Source organism: Myzus persicae, unplaced genomic scaffold, assembly GCF_001856785.1.
Source record: "Myzus persicae strain clone G006 unplaced genomic scaffold, MPER_G0061.0, whole genome shotgun sequence".
Lineage (NCBI taxonomy): Eukaryota > Metazoa > Arthropoda > Insecta > Hemiptera > Aphididae > Myzus > Myzus persicae.
The window spans coordinates 272,396-292,189 of NW_019100537.1; the positions used below are offsets into that span (position 1 = coordinate 272,396).

The following is a 19,794-nucleotide window of genomic DNA, read 5'->3' on the forward strand; positions in this document are numbered from 1 at the left end:
GGCGGCCGGCACCTCCGAGACACATGGCAACGGCGTGAAATATCTCTGTGAGATGGTTTTTTCGCGCAGCGGTCTCTGCGCGAGAGAGATGGGAGCTTATTGGTGGGTGGGTGGGTGGGTGAGTAGTAGGGCGGATGGATGGGTGTGGGTGCTGCTCGTGTGGGGCGAGGGGGCGACACGGACGATGGCGAACGGGTTACGGTGGGTGAGTGAGGAGGGCGTGCGGAACGGCAACCGCGCCTGGCGCCTGGACGCCCGACGGATCCATAGGACCGCCGCCGCCACTACGCCGCCGCGCCGTTACGCCGAAACCCTCCTGGCCGCGCACGCGCGTCCCAGAATAGAACTTTACGCTACAAGCCCGCGCCGCCGCCGCCAACGACACGGCCGCCGGCCCGAAACGCCGCCTGAGAGGAGTTCAGCTGCTGCCGCCGTGAGCCGCGGGACCCGCGTTATTGTAACCGCTCTAACGCACCGGACAGATTTTTCTGTCTTTATTTTAAGACCATCACCAGAGACGGTTTTTCTTTTTCCTTTTTCTCCCGTTTTATTCCTTCTGTCGCGTGTCTCCTCGGCGAACTCTCCGCCTGCCTTATCCCCCCCACGTCCCGTTCCCCGAAGAAACTCACCGATCGTCCTACCACTGCTGCACATACGCGTCCGGTCTGGCTTCTTTATTATTATTATAATTTTTGTTAAAATTATTAAATTTGTTTGTTCGCGATTTGTTAAGTGTTTTTTCAATCCGTCGTCGATATTATATAATAATTTGAAAATTTTATAAGTGCGACTCTGCGGTCACCAGGATTATAACATTTGCGTGATTTGGATACCAAACTTGGTGAGTAGCGTCGTCGTCGTACAACCAAATATAATTATCGTCTACCACCGTTGTGTAACTGTAATGCTAAAATAATACATAGACGTAGTGATCATATTGTAACACTTGTGTTTATGCGTTATTTTGTTTTTATTTTCCATTTTCGTCGCATAACGACCTAACGATGTTTTATTTTTCCAATTGTTTTCACGTAACCTTAAAGTCGACATTTTTTATTTTCCACTTCTGTATATTTGGCGATTATTGTCAAAGTTGACGTGTGTGTGAAAACGGTGTGCTGTTATCGAACGGTGAGCGCGCTGGTGGCGGAACGGGTGGCGAAATAGGTCGCGGCGGCGGCGAACGGGGGCTTGGCGCATGGGTGGGTGATGAAGGGACGCACGGAATTGCGTGCGGGCAGGCGCGGGGGTAAATGTGGCGTGTGGGTCCGCACTGCGGCTGAGCCAACTATTCGTCTTAACCTAAAATATGGTTAACGTAATATTTCCAGTCAAACGGTTGGATTATTTTCTGTTAATAGCTTTTATTAGACTTTGTTTTTATTTATTAGACCGATTCGGGCGGAACTTTTCGGTTCAGACATTCGGGGCTAAAAAGAAATAGCAAAGCACGCACTTGAGACAATTTGATTTGAATGAATCGAATTCGTTAACTCGAGGTCAGGGTCATTCGGTCACCAAACAGCTCTTCCAGTTACTACATTCGTAGTAAAGTCATGTCTCGGGGCTTATCAAACTACATAATCCAATTTAGTATTCATCGTAATTGAATTCATTTGTAATTTAGAATTTGGAAGTTTCTGATGGTTTTTATATTTGTACATAAACAATTCCATATTGCAGAAAAGATGAAAACATTTAAGCCTTAAGACATCATAAATATTTAATAGGTACTGATACAAACCAACATAGACATTTTACACTCATAATTTGATCGAAGCTTTTGATTTTAAATACGAATTAAATATCGAAAAATTTGTTTTATCTTATGACTGATTGCTATAAATGCATTTTAAAACGAACGAATGCCAACAACAAAATGTAATCGTCACTAGAGAAAAAAATTAATTTTCATCATATAATATAAAGTTACCATATGTTATAAATTATAATATTACATAAACTTTATTATATAATTCAATATTTCTATAGTTATAAATGCTTAGTGTTGAATTGATTTCAGTATTACATACCATGAGAATATATGTGTATAAGTATAATAGATTCTTAATGATTTTTTAATTGAAATTATACAAAAAAAACAATTTCTGTTTGTTTCTATACGCCCTTTTATAATTATGTATCTTAAATGTTTAATAAAACAAAATATATTTGAATTGCTAGTATTTTTTTTTTTAGTTTCAAACTACTAAGAATGTGAAGTATTATAAATTATTTTTGTGTAAAAAAAATTGTAAATTAAAAAAAAAATTAACAATTTTTATGTTTCTTCAAAGAGTTCATAAACAAAATAATTGTTGGTTTTATCTATAGTAACTAATAACACATATTGATATAGATTTTTAATTTCTATACAAGCAACTAAGAGAATTTAAACATTACACAAAATGATTTTACTTTTTTATAATATAAACAGTTATGTTATGGAGAAATAAAATAATTCAGTATTATCAATCTAACATATTAATCATAATTTGTCGTTTTATTGAAACATAATTACTTCTATACTGCATTATATCTCAAGTTAATTGAAATTTATAACAGTTTAATCAAATATATTATAATATCAGAAACAGACATATTTAATTTAATTTTACCTGCTTTACATTTATTTGAGTTAGATATGTATAAAATATAAGTGTCGAGCATAATATTTAAAACTTTATATTATCACATACATTTTATTAAAGTAGCTATTACCTAAAACATATTTTAGTGATAGAATCCAATCATCAAACAATTTTGGGTAAAAAAAGTGTAGAAAATAATTTTGGCACGATGATCGTATTTGTATAGCGCGTTTCTGGATTGCCGTCAAGGGTATTTAAATATAAATTAGGGGAAAAACTCCAACACCATTCCAATCTTAGCAATAATATAATTTTTATCAATTAATTTACAAATCAATGAGCTATAATGTATTGCTATTTTATTTTATTTTTTGTTTTGTTTTTTTTTTTTGGGCAGAAAATCATCATGCGGGACAAGACGTCTTGATCCACGCTGATCCAGAATAACAACAGCACACACACATACACACTTCGGAAAATCGGAGTCACACTTTATTCTAAGTCTGTGATATTATTTAATATTTTGAAAAATGAACCTCTTAGCCATAATCGATTTTCTCGATCACAGAATAGAGATAGAATCGCCTATTTGTAATCAAATGAAAAGATCGTTATAAGTAGTATTATAAGTTGTTGACGTAAATTCGTTATTCCAATTAGTTAGTGTATTTATATATTTTGTAAAAATAATATTAATAATAATAATAACCATGAATTCCTATAAATATTTTTAAAACCGTAAACAGTTTTTAATTGTATTTTTACAACAAAAAGTCCCTTATATTCTGTCCAAAATGGGTTCCAAAGAGGCGGAAAGCGGTAACGCCAAAACCGCCAAAATGAGCGATCTCAAAAAAGAAATCGACTTGGATGATCACCGGATACCGTTACCGGAGCTATATACTCGTTATGAGACGGATCCAGAGAGAGGTTTGACGACCTCCCAAGCTAAAAGGTTATTGCTTAGGGACGGACCTAATTCTTTAACCCCACCTAAGAGGACTCCTGCGTGGATTATCCTGTTGAAGCACCTGTTTGAAGGATTTTCAATCCTATTATGGACAGGTGCGGCCCTGTGTTTCCTAGCATATGGTATTCAATATTCTACATCTGAAGAACCACAGGAAGACAACCTATGGCTGGGTACAGTATTAGTCCTTGTTTGTGTCATAACAGGTGTTTTTGCTTACAGTCAAGAAGCAAAAAGTTCGAGAATTATGGATTCCTTCAAGAACATGGTACCACAATACGCCAATGTTGTGCGAGATGGTGAACGGAAGAACATACTGAGCTCAGAACTGGTAAGAGGTGACATTGTAGAAGTAAAGTTCGGCGATCGCGTTCCCGCCGATGTTCGTATTATCGAAGCCCATAATTTTAAGGTGGATAATTCATCTTTGACCGGAGAAACTGAACCACAACCCCGGGACTCGGCTGTATCTAAAGTGCAAGTGTTGGAAGCTAACAATTTGGCATTCTTTTCCACTAACGCAGTCGAAGGAACTGCAAAAGCTCTTGTGATACTTTGTGGTGATAATACTGTGATGGGACGTATTGCTGGACTGACTACAAGACTGGAACAAAGAGACACACCAATCGCTAATGAAATTCATCATTTCATGCATTTGATTTCTGCTTGGGCAATTTTCTTAGGAGTGTCATTTTTCATAATGGCTTTCTTACTTGGATACCATTGGTTGGATGCTTTTATTTTCTTGATTGGAATAATTGTCGCTAACGTACCAGAAGGTCTTCTCGCTACCGTAACCGTGTGTCTGTCTTTGACGGCGAAACGGATGGCATCGAAAAACTGTGTCGTAAAACATCTCGAAGCAGTCGAAACTCTTGGATCTACATCTACTATCTGCTCTGACAAAACAGGAACGCTCACTCAAAACCGTATGACTGTAACACATTTAAGTTATAACAAAGAAATTATTGAGGTGGATTACTTCAAAGACCCGACAGGTGTAACGGAAGAGGCTAGGAACACCAAAGCTTATCAGTCGCTCGTTAGAGGTGGATGCCTTTGCAGTAGAGCTGAATTTATATGTGGACAAGACAATACACCTGTTTTAAAGAGAGAAGTTATGGGTGATGCATCCGAAGCCGCAATAATTAAATTTTCCGAACTTGCAGTAGGAGATGTCATGGCTTTCCGTGATCAACATAAAAAGGTTGCAGAGATTCCGTTCAATTCCTCCGATAAATTCCAAGTTTCAATTCACGCATTACCGTCGAAAGGACAGTTGTTAGTAATGAAAGGGGCCCCAGAAAGAATTTTAGCTCGTTGTACTAGAATGCGATATGGTGACGGTGTTGTTGAATTGGACGAAAATATCAGACAAGAAATGGACGAAATTATTGAACAGCTAGGAAGTTACGGTGAACGTGTTCTCGGATTTTGTGATCTTTTCCTTAGCACTGACCAATTTCCAATTGGCTTCGAATTTACTACGGATCCTCCTAATTTCCCTTTGACCGATTTGAGGTTCTTAGGTCTTATGTCTATGATTGACCCTCCCAGACCAGGTGTACCAGATGCCGTCGCAAAATGCCGATCAGCTGGTATTCGTGTCATTATGGTAACCGGTGATCACCCTGTAACCGCTAAAGCTATTGCAAAGGCTGTAGGTATCATTACTGAAGGTTCTGAAACTCTTGAAGATATTGCTAAACGACGTCGAGTACCAGTATCATCTTTAGATCCACGGGAATCCACAACAATCGTTATTCAAGGTTCATTATTAAGGGACATGTCTACCGAAGAACTGGAACACGTTTTAAGAACAAACAGAGAAATCGTATTTGCCCGGACTTCCCCTACACAAAAATTAAACATTGTTGAAGGCTGTCAAAATTTGGGAGCTATCGTGGCTGTAACTGGAGACGGTGTTAACGATTCACCGGCTTTGAAAAAAGCAGATATTGGTATCGCTATGGGCATAACGGGTTCAGACGTATCCAAACAAACTGCTGACATGATATTATTGGACGATAATTTTGCATCTATTGTGACTGGAGTAGAAGAAGGACGTCTTATTTTCGACAACTTAAAAAAATCTATAGCGTACACTTTGGCGTCAAACGTCCCGGAGATAACTCCGTTCTTACTATTTATCCTTAGTGGTATTCCGTTGCCACTCGGGGTTGTTGCCGTACTTTGCATTGATTTGGGAACTGACATGTGGCCGGCCATATCATTGGCTTACGAAAGAGCGGAATCCGACATTATGTTAAGACATCCAAGGAACCCATCGACCGATAAATTGGTAAACGGTAAACTTATTTTCGTCGCCTATGGTCAAATCGGAGTCATTGAAGCCGTCGCTGGATTTTTCTCGTACTTCGTCATTATGGCTCAATGTGGATGGCTACCACGGAGATTAATTGGCATCCGTAACGAATGGGATTCGAAGTCCGTGAACGACCTGGAAGACTCATATGGCCAAGAATGGACATTTACGCATAGAAAAGAGCTAGAATATACCTGCCATACTGCCTTCTTTATAGCTATTGTAGTAGTGCAATGGGCCGATTTGATTATTTGCAAGACTCGTTACAATTCCATTTTACACCAAGGTATGGACAATTGGGTATTGAATTTTGGAATGGTATTCGAAACATTAGCTGCCTGTTTTGTGTCTTACTGTCCTGGTATGACCGAGGTGCTCAAGACCTATCCCGTAAAAGCCGAATGGTGGCTTCCCGGTTTACCTTTCGCCGTAGTCATATTTGTTTATGACGAATGTCGGCGTTTTTGGCTCAGGACTCATCCAGGTGGATGGGTCGAACGACACACTTACTATTAAAATATTTTAAAGTATTTACAATAAAATTAAATAATAATCACTCATTGCGTCAATGTCCCTGTATAAAAAAAAATCAATTAATTAAAAACATTTTTGCGCATAATGAATGCGTAAAAACCTCATTATTAAAAATTAAAAAATGTATAGCTGTTATTGTTATTGATAGTTTTATTAGTTATTTATATATGCGAATTTTTTGAAAATTTAGATTAAAGATCGGTAAAATTAAACGCTAAATTAAAAATGTCACCCCAAACTTAAAATGAAACCAATTTGTAATAATAATTATTATAATAAAAATGAGTGTTCATTTACCATAGGCCTAGACTATTAAATATTATGTAAGTAAAAAAAAAAATCGTTGACAATGCATAGTGTTGGATTAGATATTCATAAATGTTTTGTTATATATTATAATAATATATATAGTACAAGGCTGATCAAAAGTCTTAACTGAAAAATCATCTTAATTAAAAACTTTTGATCTTCCGCGTCTCTACATATTGTAATCCGGGCTGGTTTACGTGCAATTATGCTTAGAGGCTGAGCCATTATATATGTGTATACATTTTAAACAAATTGCCTGTAGAAAATTCAATGTATAGTATTTTGTTTGGAGTAAAAAATTGAAAAAAATCGAAAAAAAAATTTAAATAGTTATTGCATTTTTAGTTTTGTTATGAGTTAAAAAAAAATATTATCAATAAAGTGTAAGTGTTATGCGTATAATTAAACTAGGGCATGGATTGGAAGATAAATTACAAAACCAAAATCTCGTTCTCAGCACTAATAGCTGGTACTTTTAAAAATAAAATTGTCGTCCTAAATAGTAGTCTATATAATATATTATAAAATATACATACGTATTTATTTGTTCGGCGTTTTCAACAGATTGTACACATTTTCAATAGATACATATTATATTATATAGCTTATTATTATTGTATTGGATATTATAAGTTAGACAATTGTTTGTTTTTTTTTTACATTTTTTTCTGTAAGTTGTGCCTTATTGATTTCGTTTATATTTTGTTTCTCGGCTGAATATGTATAATTTGTATTACTATTTTTGTTCTTTTTCTTGTTTTTAATACTATATACGACTATACGGTAATTACGATTATACGATATAATAATACGCGCTATTCGTTTTTATCTTATTGTAGACAAAACGCTTTTTCTAGTTGATTTCACAAAGGCAACCATAACTTATCTTTAAGAATAAATAAAAAAAAATCGTATACTTGTCATTTGAACTATAGCTTACCACCTACTAAAAAAAACATTATTATTATGTTTATAGTATAATGTGTAAAATGAAAAAATAATAATAATAATATTTTTAAGCAGTTATTTTTTTTTTATATATATATATTTAGTGCAGACGTAGGATGAAAAATGTTGTTGAATAGAAGGTTTAAAAATTGTAATTCTGTACGCTTTTAATATCCATTAAAATATATATTGTAAAGCTACAAACTTAACCATATATATATTATTATTATACATAGTGATTTTTTTTTTTTTTTTTATGAAACAAACCATTGTAAAACTTCGGGTATTTAGTTACTATGTAATGTTATATTATTGTTCGGCTATCTCGTGCTGTACGTGCATAAGACAAAACACGCAAAAAAATAAAAATCATATTTCAGAGATTTAATGGTAATGTATGTTCCGAATAAAAGTCCTGTATACAAAGACATTTAAATTGGACTTTTATTTTATCCATCACGTAATACCGACTTTCTCATCGTCATAATCATCATCACGTTCACCTCTCAACATTATTATCATCCTAAACCTCCATGAGCGTACCTATACGACAATGCAATTATATATAATATTATTATACATTCTTTGTCTCGCTGGTTTCGAATTTTGAAATTCGTCTTGCGCAAAAGAAACGACGAATATGGTTGTATATGGTTGTATATGAGACGTATTACAAGAAAATTCATTCAGACGTCCGAGTACCACAATAATAATAATATAATATATTTATATTATATTATATAGGTAGGTATATTAATATTATATGGTATACAACAGCCATACGACGCAACAATATTATTATTATTATTATTATCGAAACCGATGTCGGCGGCGCCGCTTAAATAAAAAAAAGCGTTGTGGCGTTATGAATAAAATTGTATTAGCATCCGGCGACGTGCATATGTATATAATAAAATCACGTTTGTATCGCCCAAAGCCGTTATTAATGGTCGGCGTGGTTGTAGTGTACGCGGGAGAACTGAGAAGTGGTTTTCTCGAAACGAAGGTGAATACATTATAATAATACACCGGTTATTTTATTATTATTATTATTATTATTATTATTATTATTATTATTATTATTATTATCACTACTACTATTACTATTACTATTATTATTATTTTTTTCTCGTGTCCGTGCCTGCGTCGTTCACAATCATTCGCGATCGAAAGGTCTACAAACCGCACGTACAACATGGACGTAAGACTCGTCGCCATTATTTTGTGCCACAGTAAGTAGCGTAATGAATCAATTAAGTCATACATACTATTAATACTATTATATACTATATACCTACCTATTATACCTATAAATCCGCTTGTTTTGATCTTATTTAAACGCACGATATACCTCTATGCATCATGTCACTATTATATTGTGCACCGAACACGTATTTACCTATTTATATATTATTATTCTTGAATGAGAAAATGTTATTTTTGTTAAAAAAATGTATTACAAATAAAAGGAAAGTATGTAGTGAATAATAGGTATCGTAGGTAGAGGTATACATTCGATTTCTAGACGCATGTCCGTTTATATTAATAGTATAATATTAATGTATATGTAGGCTGTTTGTTTTGTTTTCATAATATAACTTACCTACCTTCGGTGTATGCACACACATAATATATTATATTATATTTGAATATGATATGCAGGTAGCCGCGTTATTTGAAACCCTAAATCGATTAAACATATCATATAAAATATAGCATAATATTTTTAGGTATATCACTACATACATTTTCCTTCTTTTTATATGTATATTTTTCAGCTTTTTCGGTGTAGTGTTTCGTCAATATTAATATTGCCATTTAATTTTTTACGCATTATATTATGACGTATGTATAGGTACTACCTGCAAGGGTGAAAATAGGTAGGTATAATATTTGCTGAAAAATCTTTTTCATTCGCACACACACATAAGCGTACATTATGATGTTTAATAAAAAGATGATATAAGGTACTGACGGTAAGGCAGTAGTATATTATAAAACGCTACTGATTTTATTATTTTCGGGATTACTGTCGTCTCAATACTTTTTTTTTTACATAATAATTTACAAATATATATATATTTATTAAAAAATTATCGAATAATAAAAAAAGCGGTATCCCTCTCCCTCTCATCTCAATCGGCAATACCCATATAACATAATATAATATTAAATTATTATACGTACAAACGGCATTCACTCGAACTCGTGAACGGACGCGCTTGAATTCGTGACTGGTACCCGGCAACGATTTACAACAGTACGACCTGACCTTGGATTTAGCCCTAAAGAAATACGTTCAAAATAAATCGACAAAGATAAGTGCAAAAAAAAAATGTCAAACAATAAAAGTAGTGTGGGTAGTATAGGTTCTAATAATTTAGGATTTTCCCCTATTGCCGAAGTAGAATGTTGAGATTCAATATTCTCCAATAGGTGAGGAGGGGGTAGAGTATGTTTTTATAAAAATGAAAAAAATTGTTTACCCATTTTTATTAAACTTTGCTACAATAGGTAGCAACATTTTATGTCTAATGCATTTACACCCAATTTATTGCTCTACCCATTATAATATTCGATTTGTGTCAGCTGGACCTTTGGTAATTCCACTGTTCGAGGGTTACATTAATCTTAGTGTTTTCTTCTTTTCTTTGCTGGCAGGTCAATAAAGAAAACTTATTCGATTATCGAATTTAACGTTATTCATCGTCGGCATTTTTAATTGTGCGACGCTTGAGTTTACTCGAGTCCATTTTATGATGTTTTCATGCGTATATAACGACGTCGAGCGTGCGTTTTCGCCTTTCAGCTCAAAAATAACATGATATCAGCGATGAGGCCGTTAAACTTTTTGCTCTTCTACCACAGGCTCGCTGGACGGCGTCCAAGTATTAATACACGACGTGGCTGAGGAATTCGGGAGATCGCCGTGAATTCCTTGCGGTCTGCGCCGGATGGCCTAGCGATTAAAAATACGTCTCTTCGACGCGAACCCTCCCTCCCACCTTTCGCGTTTTTTAGTTAGCATAGGTATAATACAATAGTATTCCGTCCTGGAGAAATAGTAGGTAATCCACTAGAAAGGTCTAATGACAAACCAGAGGCAGACGGTTTTTCAGAACAGAGAAACGCCAAGCAGGTGGGCGTATTTTCGGACATTTGCGGTGGCGTAAGGTCGCCTGTTATAATATGTACCTGCCACATATATACGTGTGTACAGTGTACACGTTATAATTAATGTCGTGTATACGTAAGAGGCTTAGACGAAAGAACCAACATTTTCCCTTTTCGTTAGTATTATGAGAAAATTATATAATTTATATATATAAACAGTTATATACTCGACGTCCCTTTTCATCCCTTTTGTTCTCGACCTCTTTCTACGAATAGCACGAGACGTAGTCCCCCGCTGCTGTGAACGTACATAATATAATAAGGTTTTGTGTGCTTTTTCCCACGTGACAATAACGTACCTATAACCTGGTAATACTCACATCTATTAATATATATATATACACGCGTGATGGTTACAGATAAGCACCCATTACAACACCTACAAAACAAACGCCTAAAAGCTTTTTCGTAACACAATATATTATCCACGTCGCGCGGTTCTATTACCTAGGTATACCTATATATTATATGCCGCTATTATGTGTGTACACAAATCTCCCACGCGAGCGTGTATAATATGATGAATCACAAATGCTAGATCATAGTGTGTGCGGACGTCCCATGACGATAATAATAATAATAATAATGATAATAATAATGATAATGATAATAACAAACGAATCGTTTCCGCAGTCGCTCTGTTGAGCGGCCAGTCCACCGGCGGCGGCAGGAAACGGCCGCCTACCACGACCGCGGCGGCGCCCCGTCAGCGGCCGACCGCCGTTGAGGACGAGGAAGCGGCCGACCAGCAGGAGAGCGAGTGCCCGGAGCCCAACGGTTTCTTCGCGGACGCCAGCCAATGCGACAAGTACTACGCGTGCTCGGACAACAAGATCACCGAGAAACTGTGTCCGGACGGCATGGTGTTCAACGATTACAGTTCGCAACAAGAGAAGTGCGACCTACCACTGAACATCGACTGTTCGCAAAGGCCCGCCTTGCGTGAGTATATGATAATATACTTCAATATATTAGGTAAAGGTAAACGAGAGTGTGCCGGGCGTCCATATGAAAAACGGGCTTACCGTGACGAGCGGTGCCTTTTGTGGAAATCGAAGTGATTACATTTAATATTATACTCCCCCGTATAGGTACTAGGAAAAATGGCTTACATGCTTACGGATAATAATTTTGTTATAGAACGTCTGCGCGAATAACTCACTATTATATACTTATTCTTAATTAACTCATTATAATAGCATGTGAAAATATCTCGATTTACGCGTAAAATACTAGCCGATAAAACGTGGTCCTGGCGTCCTATGTATCGTATCAGGAAATTAGAATGACAGCCGACAGGTAATTATTGTAACTAGAAAATTGGAAATTGTAACAATTTATTCCTGTTTCTCGAATTCCATTTTCTGCACTCAGGATACCAGCGGGACTTATCACAATTTCTGATCAATTCGTTAAATTTTGAAATATCGTGTAGCGCTATAATAATATATAAACCCGGTGGTATAAGCTGTAAGGACATTATTAAATTGTTTTTATTTCCTTGGAAATCTGATGGAATGTCTTCTACAAGTCCAAAATAATACCAAGTATTTATACAATGTAGATACTTACTCTACCTATAAAAATAAACCGTTGAATACATATTACAAAAAAATAAATCCATAATAAACCATCATGTTTTTTTTTTTAAAGAATCTATGATAATATCTCTGTATGCAAAATTATTTTTTTTTTTTATGTATTTATCACGTCAATCCAAGTATTGCATGCGAGTTTAATACGGTCCCTTACTGCACAACAACATATCTGAGTAATTCTCTCTGCGGATGCATAAAATATGTAGCTTGCTCTGCCTAAACTTGGCCGATTCACGACGCGTCTGCATGCGTACATAGTCTTTCACAATAAATCATCGGCGAACGCGCTACACGCATCTCTATGGTATAATATTATATGGTTATTATTTTAATAACTTTATAGTACCCTACATCGCTGTGTGCGGCGGAAAAGTCCGTGGAAACTCACCACGGCCCCTGCAGATGCGTGGGGTAATGATGAGAACCGCTGTAATGATCGTCGATATTATTATATTCAATATTGTACACTTAGCGTACGATAATAATAGAATATCCCGACGCCGTGCTTTATTTATAATATTTAATATTTTAAAGTCCGCGAGGCGCGTGGGCACAAAAGCTAGACCTGGCCGTATTTCGTCGCGGTGATTTCTCGCTATAGGGCGTCGTCGGACAACCCCGATCGATCGACAGCGCGTGTGGTCGTCGCGTCTCGCTTCGTTATTATAACTTATAGTATAATAGTTATAATATTACTATACCTAGGGTTATGGTTAATATTACCATTACCATGGTCGTAGTTATTATAATCATTATATTGTGTGTAAACGGTCGACGACGACGACGACGACAATAATAATACAGTTGTGGCCACCGGACGCTGTGCCAACAAAATATATTATGCACTCGCGAAGCGGAGACGAAGAAAGAAAAAACCGCCGTGTGACGCGAACTGTACGCGGCCGACGCGTCTTATTTTAGGCGTACCTTTTCGAGCCGTCCGAAGCGATGTAATTATAGCGCGCGCGTGTTTTATGCGCATTGACGCGCGCCGTGGTGGCGGCGGTGGCGGCGGGGTTATTCCGCGTCAAGCAGTTTTTTTCGATTATAATAATAATAATAATAATAATAATATTATTATTATTATGTGTGTGTGTTATTTTGTCGTGCAAATATCATAATAAAATATATTTTGTATATTACCCATAAGTACCTATCATGGTACTATATTATGATATTATACTATCGTGATCGTTGTGCAATTTTATTATATTATTATTATTATTATTGTTGTCGTGTACGTGGCCTGGCGCAGTCTGCAATAATATGTAGAAAGTTTACACACGACACATATAGGTATTATATTATATATTATATTATGTACATAAACGGCGAGTCGTGTATGCACACAGTGATATATATAATACATATATATTATTATAACATTATTGTTTGCGAACGGTGCAGTATAATTATATGGGCACCTATATATACACATACGAGTAGGCACTGTTAAACGTTTCCAAGCTTTCTAGACAGTAGACACTATGTAAATAATAAATATGTATCAGCCATGCGGTCACAGCAGACAATATTATGTTCGGGGAAGTAATCGTATGCATTTCGTCCTGTTTTAAAGTTTTAATTTTGTATCATAAAACACTGCCCCGTGTGCTCGCCGTGAATCAAGCAGCTCCAGTGTCGTTTTATACTCGCGAGTGGAGGTGGATCGGAAAATTGACGTTAAATTTTAAAATAATTATCATACGGAAACCGATCATGACGTTAACGGCTGCCGTTTTTGCTCTGGATAAAGCACACTGCAATACACGCCTCTCGAAGCAATGTGCAGACCCCACACAAACTCATTGACGACAATCCGGGTAGTCAATACACCTAATTTTCGCGTTTACATTTAAGGCGAAACGGGTCTCGGGAGTGGGCACATTAAATAAACTGATATTTAAAAGACAAATTAATATGTTGACATTGGTCAGGAATTCAAAACGATTAGACATTTTTAAATTACCATTTATACGCGTAGCTTGTATAGATACACCTATACGTTTGAGGCGATGATAATTATTAAAAACCAAAAATGATTACCCATACCTATTACCCTGTGTTATCGCGACCAATGTCACAACATCGAGTACCCATAACCGTTTCGATAATAATATAATATAATAATAAAACAGCTCTTACGACATCTGCTACAGCTCGGGTTATTATACAATACAATACAATAATATAATATGTATATAATGTAGGTACGATTTTGTTGTCTGTATACATATACGATGATATATTATGTATTATATTTCAAACTGCAGTATCTATATATAATCTGTGCTATAACTTGTATTTCATATGTAGGTACCTGAAACGCTAATAGTCACTTTTATTACGCAACGTCGTACGACCAAGTGCAGACCAAGTCATTTGCAGTCAGACAATTACCTATATATATAAGCATAAAGCATATACCTATAATAATAATAATAATAATAAATATATTATAACATAATATATTGTACCTGCAGCACACCGCAAAAACGTATAGCGCAAATAGTAATAATGTAGTAAAAATGTTGAGGAAGCAGACTAGGGCGTGTAAAAGTTAGATTAGTTCACGTGGTTCTCTTGTATAAAATAATAATAATATTTAAGACCTAATCGTATTCGTATAATATATGTATTAATCATTAAAATTCCGAGAATTTATTATTGTTATTATTTTAACGCGGCGACAACGTTTGTCGGTCCGATATGACTTGCTTTTATATTATATTCAACTTTCGAGAAATTTCAAGGATGAAATTTCCATATACACATCAATTAAATCGTAATATTCTGTCCATTTGTTCGTTATTAATTATATACTGCACTACACCCTTTAATACGCGTTCTGCTGTAACATTGAGAATTTAACGACGCCAGATAATTATAATGTTCGTTTTTCCCTTTCTTTACGAAAACTCTAACAACATTATATTAAATGTTAACAATAATTATTATTATATTATAACAACCATGTCCACGTGTTATAGACAAATAAAGTTCCTGTTTTTTAACTCTCATTTTTAATGATATAATAATAATAAAAAAATTACAAAACTTACTATACTGTTATAATCATATCGGTGAAATAAACAATTTTTGGCATACGCTTGCAGTTTATAATATACCAAATATTATGCAATGTGTTAATAAACATTCGCAGCGATATGATAAATAAAACCATGACAGTTTTTATGCCCGATAATAAATCGATCCCGCAACGTTTATTCGTATAAATTAATTTGTAACTTTTAGTATTCCAAACAAAGTGTATAACGGCGCTGTTAGGACATTAAATCTGTTGTAGCCATAAATATCATACCGACAGTTTTCTCGCCGATACGGCTAAATAACCGAGAGTGCAAAGTACAAACTACAAGATGTGTGTATAATGTACGAGTACATTATGTTCTGCAAAAACTTCTCCGTCCGAAACGGAGTCCGAAATGATTGGTATTGCGCGAGTCAACTCTCAAAAATTTGTAAAGTTTGACAGTAAACTGGGAAACTGTAGCGAATTTAACGTCAAACGAGACGCCCGTCGGGGAGAATTGTTTATTTTCATTTACACATATATGTAGGAAAGTATGACTCGCATTTATTGAATTTATATATTTTTTTCTCCAGAGACGCCACAACCGGCCGAAAATTGTCCCAGACAAAATGGTTATTTTGCGCACGAGAATCAAAAAATTTGCGACAAGTTTTATTACTGCGTGGACGGTAAATTTAACGCGATCACGTGTCCCGGTGGATTGGTGTACAACGAGAAATCTGGCATTTGCACGTGGCCGGACGAGGCCAAGAAAAAAGGATGTTCGTCGCAAGGTGAATATAATATAATAATAATAATAATATATGGCCATAATTTTTCATCTGTCCTACTGCAGCGTTCGGACACAACCGAAAGCGCATCGCAGTAATATAATCATTTTCCCTCGACAAACTAGTCAGAAATTCACCACTATTTCTGTAACCGCGTTATTCCGTTTCCGGCCATGGGATACGCTATAATAAACCACACAGAAAAAACCACACAATCCGCGCACGGATATGTTAATGTCTGTTGAACTGCCAAAATGAGCTCGAGATTTTGGACCGGTATCAAAATACGTGGTAAACGCGCTAAACTCCCACCGCCGGCGATTTATTTTATTTTTGCAGCTCGGCTTTTTTCATAGTTATTTATATATTCGGTACTTACTATAAAATCGTTTTCTTTCTGGTAAATCGTTAATCGAAATATATATAATTTATAGTTGTGTAATTATATATTATATACATACACACAATAATGACAATGTATAAGCCACACCAAACAAAAATATTATGCTAGAAACGGTTTATAATATTATATATTATAATATTATTACAATATTGCACAGGTATACGCCGTTAAACGGCCACGTCGTCTTCGGCCATCGCACATAAAGTATACATATTATGGCCGTATAGGGTACTAAATAATATTAAATGATCGTCGTGACCGATTATTGGACTTAACATTATTATCATGTGTAGATGTATTCAATTTCCGATGCCCCAACGTGACTTCGGAGATTGCACTGCAACATCCCAGGTACGCAAACCCCGAGGACTGTCAATTTTTTTATGTCTGCGTCAACGGCGACACGCCAAGGAGAAACGGCTGCAAAATGGGACAGGTGTTCAACGAAGCGTCGGGAAAATGTGATTGGCCCAGAAATGTTCCCGAGTGGTAAGAATAAAAAAAAAAAAACTACGTTATTTATAGAATAAAAGCCTCGAAAAACGATCTCGTCTTTATAAAGACAAGTATAATAGTATGTCGTGGACTATATATATTTATATATAATATATTTGCGGTCGCTGAAAATCGTTATATAACTGTCGTAATCGTCAACTGACAGATTTCACGTGAACGAAAACCGCGGACGGGGTAACGACAGTTGAGTGCATTATCAATAATGATATTATGTAGATTATATAACAGACGCGAATTATTAACCGTAATGGTAGTTCGAAAGCCGGAACGTTTTTCTTTGGCTTCAGTGTAAATTATGCATGGGTTGCTGACTTCTCGTGTGCACTGCGATAATAATGATTTATCGTGACGAATTTGTTTCCAGTGCCGACTGGTATAGAGGCGTGCTGACAGACGAGGAACTTTACAATCTCGAGAATCCAAAACCCAAAGAAACAACTAAGGAGAAAGAGGCGGCGGCGGCAAGCAGACGGAAGCCGTCAAGACCATCAACTACGAAACGAACGGTGGCAGAAGACGACGAATGAAATAATTAACTAATTGTAACTCTGCAATTCGATATTTTCAATAACTGTATCAGGAAAACTGATCTCATTTGGACATTAAGTCGAAGTTAAAAATAAATGATATATTTTCACAATAAATGACACCTGTGCCTACTTGTTCTTTTTTATTTTAATGTTAAATAATAATAATGTGGTAATTATAATCATTATTACCTACAACCCAACTCTCTATAATATAAATACACTCATTATCTAAGCGGTTTATTTATAATATATTTTTGCAGTTTATAAATTATAGTTTTAAATCCATATTTAGGTCGCACAGTTTTTTCGTTACTAAACGAGACAATTTTAAATGTCAACATGTAACCCGTTTGACCATAATGTCTGCTTAACATGTAAATTACTGTGAATACTATACAGTGTGATGCTATACACACTACAGTCAATTTGGGTATAAGGTAAGGAATCTACAATACTCTACTGTGCAGTAACGCATACATGATTTACGTATTATTCATTCTATTTGCAAGGTGTTTTGAAAGATGAACACTTCTCCAACATTTTTATTCTTAACACAATCTCGTCGAAATTCGGCATAAATTGTTTTCAAGGTTAAACGATAAAAGAAGAAAATAAAAAGTGAGTGAAACTCGACTATGGAGTCCAGCACACCAACATAGTTGCTGCAAATTTCAATGCATAATTTATGAAGGGAAAATGTAATAAAGCGAAATTTGTTTGCTTGCGAATGTTTAAAGCTTATTGTTTTGCGTTTGATTTGAGTTTAATCGTTAATCTTTTATGTCCATTCTATCATAATACTTATTTCAGTGTGTATTTCAAATGCAAAGTCAAAATTCTTGTAATGATTTGATAAGAACAAATTGCTATTCTTGGCGAAAGTTTTGGGTTGCCGAATAGTGGACGACTGGCCATTAGGAATATCCTGAAAATAGATTCTACCAATCTATTATCATTAGAATAATAGAATATTATAGTGAAATAAATATAAGCTAAGAAGCTAAGTTCCGAACACTTCTCTAATACATCGATAATATCGGCTAAATTATACATCTGTAGGCAGTTAGGCAACTAAAATATTTAGTCCTGTTTTTCATTTGTAACATTATTTTAATATATTTTTAATGGTCAATCGCAAACATTTTTTTATTATGTCCTCGGGTTGCAGAGGAAATGTTTTATCGTACAACGATTTGAGTTTTAAATACTCAATTTGAAATATCTACGTCTCGGCCGTCATAAAAATAAGAAATAACATATTATAAAATATATATTTCTTGTATATTATGTACGAAATACTTTTAGTAATTTAGTTTACTCCAATATTAAATGTTTGGTATTAAAACCAATTATATACTCCTGCAGTCCAAAAACTGCGGTTTAAGAAAATTATCGATTTCATTGGTAACCGTGGTAACCGTGGTCCGTGGTAACAAAAGTTGCGACCGATGCACCCGGGTGTCCTATAATATCCTTGTTGTATCTACCTAGTACTTATATTATAGCCTATAGGTAGTATAGAATTCTAAGAAGAAAAAATAACTATCGACGTGTTCTGCGTAGACGTGTACAGGGTCATTCGAGAAAAAAACTGTTTTTAACTATTAACTAGGAATCTATTATATAATATTATGTTTTGTTATCCGCATACGCCTTGGCTAGTACACGATTTTTCTTTGTACAAATATATGTTTTCAAATGAATATCTGCTGTATCTTTATTCTTTCTTGTACCTTTGTAAAGAAAAAATCTGGTATGAAAACGGTCATTGAAAATCGAAGGCAGACACTGTATAATGTATTATATGCATACTCAGTAATAAGCATAAAATTGCGCAAAATATTATAATGCTGAATTCGCACTATCGTAGTGTCGTGGACATATTATATATATATATATATTATATATTATAATATAATTAATAGTTGTAGTGTGATTTAACCATGAAAAAATGATGAAAAGAGTGCGTGTGCCTTAAATGTATCTTTGAACTACATTTTTTAGTAACATTCTAACGAGTAAAAGGTTTAACGTTTAACCCTCCTTTATTAATAAACATTATTACCTTCG

General features: G+C 35.3%; 2 protein-coding genes across 2 annotated transcripts; both read left to right on the forward strand.

Annotated features, from left to right (window-relative positions):
• Positions 1-395: 395 nt before the first annotated feature.
• On the forward strand, positions 396-8,114 carry LOC111031491 (sodium/potassium-transporting ATPase subunit alpha-like). Its single transcript, XM_022311463.1, has 2 exons — positions 396-841; positions 2,989-8,114. Exon 2 carries the CDS (start codon positions 3,386-3,388, stop codon positions 6,401-6,403), a length of 3,018 nt encoding a protein of 1,005 aa, XP_022167155.1. The 5' UTR covers positions 396-841; positions 2,989-3,385; the 3' UTR covers positions 6,404-8,114.
• A 427-nt stretch (positions 8,115-8,541) lies between these two features.
• Positions 8,542-17,853, forward strand: LOC111031498 (protein obstructor-E-like). Its single transcript, XM_022311474.1, has 5 exons — positions 8,542-8,910; positions 11,486-11,794; positions 16,078-16,278; positions 16,972-17,167; positions 17,559-17,853. The coding sequence occupies exons 1-5, from the start codon at positions 8,874-8,876 to the stop codon at positions 17,719-17,721; spliced, it is 906 nt and encodes a 301-aa protein (XP_022167166.1). The 5' UTR covers positions 8,542-8,873; the 3' UTR covers positions 17,722-17,853.
• Positions 17,854-19,794: the final 1,941 nt, after the last annotated feature.